Here is an 8,775-nt window from a genome sequence, read left to right on the forward strand (position 1 = left end):
TGAAATCTGGATGTTGAAGTTACACTTCTGGTGATGTTGTGTACAGTGGACATGAAATCTGGATGTTGAAGTTACACTTCTGGTGATGTTGTGTACGGTGACATGAACTCTGGATGTTGTAGCTACACTACTGGTGATGTTGTGTACGGTGACATGAAATCTGGATGGTGAAGTTAAACTATTGGTGACGTTGTGTACAATGGACATGAAATCTGGATGTTGAAGTTACACTTCTGGTGATGTAGTGTACAGTGGACATGAAATCTGGATGTTGAAGTTACACTACTGGTGATGTTGTGTAGTGGACATGAAATCTGGATGTTGTAGCTACACTACTGGTGATGTTGTGTACACTGGACATGAAATCTGGATGGTGAAGTTAAACTATTGGTGACGTTGTGTACAACGGACATGAAATCTGGATGTTGTAGCTACACTAGTCACTACTTGTGATGTTGTGTACGGTGGACATGAACTCTGGATGTTGTAGCTACACTAGTCACTACTGGTGACATCGTGTACAGTGGACATGAAATCTGGATGTTATAGCTACACTACTGGTGACATTGTGTACAGTGGACATGAAATCTGGATGTTGTGCGTTCTTGAATCTTTCAAAAATAGTGGACAACCATTCATGAAACTAGATTTGAATCATCATTTCATGAAAATAAATGCGACATATACTTCTAATTATTTCAAAATTATACCTATGCCATTTATGGAACAAGATTGGGATGCTTGTATCATTAAAAAATAATGTTATTTTAGAATCTTGTAGAATCAGTTGATATTTACTTCATGGGGAGGAGAAATATTCTGGCAGGTCATGTGATAAAAATAACGAGTTGCACATTGTTGAATCTTTCAGGCAAGTTGACAGTGAATTCGTAGAAAACATAACATCTTCAATTAAACATTTACCTCTGGAAAGAAATTATACATATATATCAAATAATTCAATCAATAACTTGAATATTAAATGGTTTAACAATGAACAATAACTAATGTTTTAATTCTGAACACACATCTTTTCACAACAAACATACTTTTGGGAGGTAAAGTAAACTTCAATTGGAAGCAATGTTTTTACAAATTAAATTCTGAATATATACATGTTTAATAACAAAAATTGTTCAGCCAATTTTATGAAAGTGAAAATATTGTGAACAAAATTAAAACACTTCAAAATATACTATCATATCTAAACATTTAAAATTGTGCGACCTGAACATATTTTTTTCTTCAAATTAATTTTTTAATTCATTCATGGGTAAACTTTCTTGCAGGATGGGTGCGCAAACGGGGTGAAAAGATTTTTGAATCCAGGCTCAGACAATACACAAAGCATATACTGTCAAGAAAAGAAACGGAATGTATCTCTATTCAATTTAATAGCAACAAATTTTAACATAGATATTACTGAATGTGTTTTTGAAATTTTCACAAATCAGAATCAAGTATCTAAATACCCAGAAGATACAATACATGTATTGCCCTTCAGAGGATCATGATACCTATACAGAAACAGAATGCCTCTACAATGTTACAGCTCTCTATTACATAGAAATAGGTCAGGTCGGACAACCTTAAATGTTTACATCAACAATCACTATCAGATGAATTGTCAGAGATGATCATCTTGGCCAAGTTTGAGCGAGCCTGAGTTTTCGACGCCTGTGAGACTCTTGACATTGTTATTTCCTCATCAGCAGTATTGGAGGATTGTTTACCCCTCCTTTTACTCGTCTGTCTACCACTGGGTTTCTGTTGCACTTCCATCTGTGCAACAAATCCTTTTTCGAGACTAACAAAGTGAGATTCAAGTTTTTGTCCCACTGTCTCACTTGTATCTTCATCGTCGTCCCGACAAAATCTTCCTGGTTCCAGATGGGAGAGGGATTTCAACTCATCTCTCCTCACCGGAGATGCAGCAGCAACATTCGCTGACTTACTAACTTTGGGTTTACATGCACTACCCATTTCCTTATCACTTGAGCTACTCTCCGACAGCTCAACAACTTCCTTAATAAGCTTATAAGGCTTACCTTCACTCTTCTTAGAATCACCTTTCAACTTGCCTTTGCCCTTTCCTTTACCTTTACCCTTTGACCTTTGCCTTTCACTGACCTCTTTACCTTTCAACTTTTCCTGTGTTTCAGCCATAGCATCTTTTGCTTTTTGTATATGGGCCTTATTTGCCTCGGTTTGGGAAAGTTCAGAAGTAGGAGCACTTGTTAATTTTGAAAGAGCCTTTTTGACACAAGAACTTTGTGCCTTTTTAGATTCTAAAAAAGCTTCTGGTTGAAAAAAATTGTCAATTCTTCCCTGGCTCTGAAATGGATGCAAGAACAATTAAACAGGCTAGTCACCAACTTATCATAAGGAAATCTCTAATTAGATAAACAGGCTAGTCACCAATTTATCATCAGGAAATCTTTAATTAAATGGATATGATAGCTTTTTGTTTACTTAGATATGCTTATCACCTACCATTCTCTGGGAAACCTCTTACTAAATGGGTTTCACAATGATTTCAAATTTGGAAACCTCTATATGGATCTGACAATGTTTTTGTATTCTTAAACATTCTAATCAGCCACAAATCCTCAGGAAACCTCTCATTAAATGGAATGTATAGTGTTTAGTATACTGACCTGTTTCTCGTTCATCTTCTTCATCACCGGACGGAGATTCTCATCCACCTTTTCTTTCCTCCAGCCAAATTTCTCTCTGGCATAACTAGATCTAGGTCAGGAAAAACAGGGCTACATTTTTTATATCAAAATGAAAGCTAGTATTTTATCAAAAGAGAAAACTAGTATTGTGAAAACTAGTATTTTATCAAAAGTGAAAACTTGTAAATTAACAGGATATTCCTTTTTTCTTCTGTTAAATACCAGTTATTACACTGAGTGGGCCGAATATTTTACATTTACAACAGTGTGGAGCGCCAGTTTAAAGGTAGAAAAAATACTCATTCCATCTTTTATTTTAAGCATAACTGGTCGTCATCGAGAAATGAGAAATCCTATCAACATAGTGATAACATACCTGTCACTATACAAAATCACAGGTGTCTTGGATATGATAGATCAGCTTTACATTATTTACAAGACATCATTTAATAGTTTCAGGGACACTCCTACCAAAATATTTTGCAAAATGTAATATGGAAGCGATAACTAACCCTCAATCAGGGATTTGATATTTTGAGAACAGTCTTTGGGTTTAAATTAGAAAATATCATCAGAAAAACTAAAAATTCTATTGAAAATGCATAATCTGCTATGCTTTTACCCTTAATAAAAAATAATAATAAATAAAAAATAAACTGTTCTGCTTGTGTGTTTGTAATTTATCGGTCGAATAAATTAAAAAACGAAGCCAATTTTTAAATTTGGGTCTGTCTGAACAATAGGAGTGATGAGAAATCCCTGTAAAGAAATAGTCACCTTTGTTGATATCCAGCTTCCTGAGTTTATTCCTGATCTTGGTGTCCTTGTCTTGCTGATGTCCTACTCTGTCCTACCAGGACCTGAAACAACACCAGGCCACATCACCATGTGTCGAGGAACCTTTTGACCATAATTACTGGGGATGGGTATCACAAACAAAACCAGGCCACATCACCATGTGTCGAGGAACCTTTTGACCATAATTACTGGGGATGGGTATCACAAACAAAACCAGGCCACATCACCATGTGTCGAGGAACCTTTTGACCATAATTACTGGGGATGGGTATCACAAACAAAACCAGGCCACATCACCATGTGTCGAGGAACCTTACGACCGTATTCACTGGGGATGGGTATCACAAACAACACCAGGCCCCATCCCCATGCGTCGAGGAACCTTATGACCGTAATCACGGGGGATGGGTATCACAAACAACACCAGGCCACATCACCATATGTCGAGGAACATTATGACCATAATTACTGGGGATGGGTATCACAAACAAAACCAGGCCACATCACCATGTGTCGAGGAACCTTTTGACCATAATTACTGGGGATCGGTATCACAAACAACACCAGGCCACATCACCATATGTCGAGGAACATTATGACCATAATTACTGGGGATGGGTATCACAAACAAAACCAGGCCACATCACCATGTGTCGAGGAACCTTATGACTGTAATCACTGGGGATGGGTATCTCAAACAACACCAGGCCACATCACCATGTGTCGAGGAACCTTTTGACCATAATTACTGGGGATCGGTATCACAAACAACACCAGGCCACATCACCATATGTCGAGGAACCTTATGACCATAATTACTGGGGATGGGTATCACAAACAAAACCAGGCCACATCACCATGTGTCGAGGAACCTTACGACCGTAATCACTGGGGATGGGTATCACAAACAACACCAGTCCACATCACCATGTGTCGAGGAACCTTATGACCGTAGTCACTGGGGATGGGTATCACAAACAACACCAGGCCACATCACCATATGTCGAGGAACATTATGACCATAATTACTGGGGATGGGTATCACAAACAAAACCAGGCCACATCACCATGTGTCGAGGAACCTTTTGACCATAATTACTGGGGATGGGTATCACAAACAAAACCAGGCCACATCACCATGTGTCGAGGAACCTTATGACCATAATCACTGGGGATGGGTATCACAAACAACACCAGGCCCCATCCCCATGCGTCGAGGAACCTTATGACCGTAATCACTGGGGATGGGTATCGCAAACAACACCAGGCAACATCAACATGTGTCGAGGAACCTTATGACCGTAATCACTGGGATGGGTATCACAAACAACACCAGGCCACATTACCATATGTCGAGGAACATTATGACCATAATTACTGGGGATGGGTATCACAAACAAAACCAGGCCACATCACCATGTGTCGAGGAACCTTTTGACCATAATTACTGGGGATGGGTATCACAAACAACACCAGTCCACATCACCATGTGTCGAGGAACCTTATGACCGTAATCACTGGGGATGGGTATCACAAACAACACCAGGCAACATCAACATGTGTCGAGGAACCTTATGACCGTAATCACTGGGAATGGGTATCACAAACAACACCAGGCCACATCACCACGTGTCGAGGAACATTATGACCATAATCACTGGGGATGAGTATCACAAGCAATTCTCATGTAGTAATATATGGCAATATTTTAACAAATGATGCAATTTATCTTTATATCGTAACCCTAGAAATTAAGAACATTTATAATTGTTTTATACACCGGTAGGAAATACAAAGTGAGCATCTGCCATCAGGTAAACAATGAAAATTGGAAAATATTATAAATGTTTGGTAGATATCACACCAAGCATGCTGCATTTGAATAAAATTGATTTATCTGTTATTTTTGTACAACTATTTCATAATTTTGTTTAAACCCCCAAACAATCAACTGAAAACATATGGCAATACATTGCCACTTTAAAATCATATTGCAATATATATTTTGCTTGATAGATATTGCATTTACATTGATACGGTACTGCAATAGTATTGCCCACCCCTAATAATCACATCAAGAAACTATTCTTGCTTTTACAAATGGGCTGGTGAATGGTGACTTCCACAAGTGATATATGAGAGTCAAGGAGCCTATTGGGTGACCACCACCATACACTATTATTTATACAGATACAAGTAAAACCAATTTTTGAATACTTCTCCAATGTAAAGTGATATTTGCTTTACTTGAAGTCAACAAGTCCCTGGATTCCTTTCCCTGGAGTCTCTGCCATGATCTCCGGAGCAGACACAGGACCGACCCTCTGTACCCCCAAGGTGTAGTCACTGCCACACAGCAGGGCAATGTTGGTCATTTTCTCTCGGCACAAACCTAGAACAAACACACTTTGGATAAGAATAATGGTCTATGATGCATAATTCTGCAGATACTCTTTATATGTACATGGATTGAGAAAATACTACATTTTCTCTCATTTCTTTCAGTAATAACCAATAACTCATTCATCCCTACAGACACATTTGAACTCTTCCAATTAAAAAATTAGAATAGTTCATTACTAAATTTCAGGGGTGAACGAGTTTAATAAATTGTAGATGATTTGTGATGAACACACTTAATTTGGCCACTTTACCTTAATAATTACAATAGTTTGTGTTTCATGAATATGAATGTTTTACTTTAAAGTTATGGTTTCTGTTATGCTTGACTACACAATAAATGTGAATACAAACAAAAACATGCATCTACAGTATGTTAATTGGTTATTTATTTTCAATTTCAAATTGGGGCTGGGGGGAATGTTTTCAAGGAAATTTGCATTCAAATTATAGAGATTTGTTATAAATAAAAAGGAGGAATAAGAAAGGAAAAATTTAAGAAAGACCAAACTGTTAAAATCAAATCAGCCATTCTAGACTAGTAGTGTTTTAATTGGGAAGTTGATGGCAGTCATAGCATAAGATCACAAGGCCCTTTGGGCAATGTCAGCTAAAAATCTTAAAACACTTTACCTAATTGATCATCTATATTAGTTCTCTGGAAAAATTCAACATGCTTGTTCTGATTGAAGAAGTTTTTGTAGACTCGGGTCCCACCAGCTTACCAGATATCGCTGCCATCAGTGATGGATCCTTCTGTTTGATTGGCGAGGTCCATAAACTCACACTGAGCCTCAGCCTCCATCGGACTGACGATGTAGGGAATTTAAAACAGCTCCTGAGCAAAATTTAAAATGTGAACAAATTTTAATATTTTGATTTTGCAATATTGGATTCAAACAGTGACAATTACATAGATATATATTTTCTTTCCTTTCAAGAGGTTAAGTCCTAAATCCTTGTTTTAACTTGCAAAAAAAAAGATGGATTCCTCATTTCAATAGACCTTCAGTGTTCATCCCATAACATCTTGGAAGGATCCAAACTTTGTAATTTACTTGTTAAGGCAGCATACTATTCTAATTCAACCTTTTCAAAACTGTAGACAATAATGGAAATTTCAGGGAAGGGATTTGAATTTTTGTATCTTTTCACTGGTGAACATTTTGGTATGACACTTTGAAGCATTGTTGCTCAGAATTAAACAAGGAGTCAACTGACCAAAGGTCAAGGGATATGTAAATAAAAAAGAACTGTAACAAAGCCAGATAAATTGAATTTATACAAGTTCAATAAGATAGAACGGGGGGTTTATTTATGAGAGTAAAGAGTAGCACTGCACAATGGTGAAATCTTTATCATATTTTCTAAAATGCCAAATCTTACTTTACAGATGTACCTCTGCAATGTCTGCGACAGACAATTCAGTTCCCGGGGGAACTTGAACTGTCACCCGTGGTGCATACAGGCAGAGCTATGATTGTAGACGGTGTGAGCGGAAGTATTTCCGGGGCGACGATTTGTTTCGTCATTTTTAGGCAGTCCACAACAGGAAGGTGACTACCAAGCCTAGGAGGTCCCCATCCCGCCACAACATAATAAGGACTGAGCGTTCTGAGCCTAAAGAGAAGGGCGATGTCATTGATGTCCTGGCTGAGGATGAGGGAAGAATCAAGATGTCCCTGAGGCAGAGGTGGAGGTGTCTGTTTTACCATCCCCATTTGTGGTGGATTGCCAGTGATCCACCATACTGGAAGGAAGTATTGGTAAGAACATCTGTTTAGGAGAATACTACTGGGCGCCGCCATCTTGGATATCGCGCGGTGTGACGTCAGGGTGCACAGTAATATTCCGAACGGTATTCCGGAATTGGGCACTCGACCCACCCCAGACAAGACAGGCGATTGGCAGGGTTTTCTATTCATCATCAAAATAAGGATTTATTACTAAGTTTTATCTTAGACATTTATTAGAATATATTCGTATGTATTATAATAGCAAATAATTCATTATTATCTATTTCAATATATATTTAAAGCTATAGTATTGTATAGAATGCTACTCTAGAAACGTATTAGTACTTACTAGGCCTAGTACCGTTTGACATTGAACATAGATACTAGTTATTATCATGTTTTTTTAATGACTGTTTTTCCTGCTATATAATCTATGCAATTTATTCTTTTATTATCACCTGATTTTATGCTGATTTTTTTTCATATCACTTTATTTTGTCCACTGTCACAAAAAAAATTACAGGTAAATGGCGGTAATGATTCATGATAAATGGCCCTGGGGACCTTCTGTCACACTTGGACGCGTTATGTAAACAACGCCGCGCCCTAACCGGGTATTTTTTTTACACCTGGCTGACTGTCAAACAATAGCTTACACCTGGCTGACAATAGGTTAACCTTACATACTTGTTAACAGGATATTCACCTGTGGTTGCGGGAGCCAGGACAGTCTTACATCTGTAAACTTTTCTAATGCCAAATGTACATGTGATGTAATCTTTCAACTAACATGTGTACTATCCTCGATTACAGCTCGATCATCTCCAGATTGAATTTATGTTGTCGTGAAGTAGGCATAAGAGTGAAAGGTCTTCCGTAAAATATGACGAATGTTAATTGAGATTAAAATAAAGAGTGTCTTTCACACAATAAATTTCTTAAATTATTTAAGTTTGATCAATAGAAGGTTCACGTTCAATACGAAAAAATCATCTTTGTTTTGAATCTCAAATAACCCACGTACAACATGGTGTTGTCCTAATTCTACCATTATGCTGTTGGTGTAAAATCATGATCTGCGAGAATTTATTCATTGCAAAATTGTACTATGTAAACTATGTATATGTCTCCCTGTCTCTGTCTATCCACATGTAACAGATCAC

At 37.6% G+C, this 8,775-nt stretch overlaps 1 protein-coding gene across 1 annotated transcript; it reads right to left on the minus strand.

The window, feature by feature from the left end:
- Positions 1-1,602: 1,602 nt before the first annotated feature.
- Positions 1,603-5,801, minus strand: LOC110460282. The gene is made up of 4 exons (XM_021513107.1): positions 5,724-5,801; positions 3,456-3,538; positions 2,658-2,748; positions 1,603-2,334 (listed from the first exon to the last, which is right to left on the minus strand). Exons 3-4 carry the CDS (start codon positions 2,679-2,681, stop codon positions 1,603-1,605), a joined length of 756 nt encoding a protein of 251 aa, XP_021368782.1. The 5' UTR covers positions 2,682-2,748; positions 3,456-3,538; positions 5,724-5,801.
- Between the last annotated feature and the right edge of the window lie 2,974 nt (positions 5,802-8,775).

The sequence above is a fragment of the Mizuhopecten yessoensis genome, unplaced genomic scaffold (genome assembly GCF_002113885.1).
Source record: "Mizuhopecten yessoensis strain PY_sf001 unplaced genomic scaffold, ASM211388v2 scaffold10347, whole genome shotgun sequence".
Classification (NCBI taxonomy): domain Eukaryota; kingdom Metazoa; phylum Mollusca; class Bivalvia; order Pectinida; family Pectinidae; genus Mizuhopecten; species Mizuhopecten yessoensis.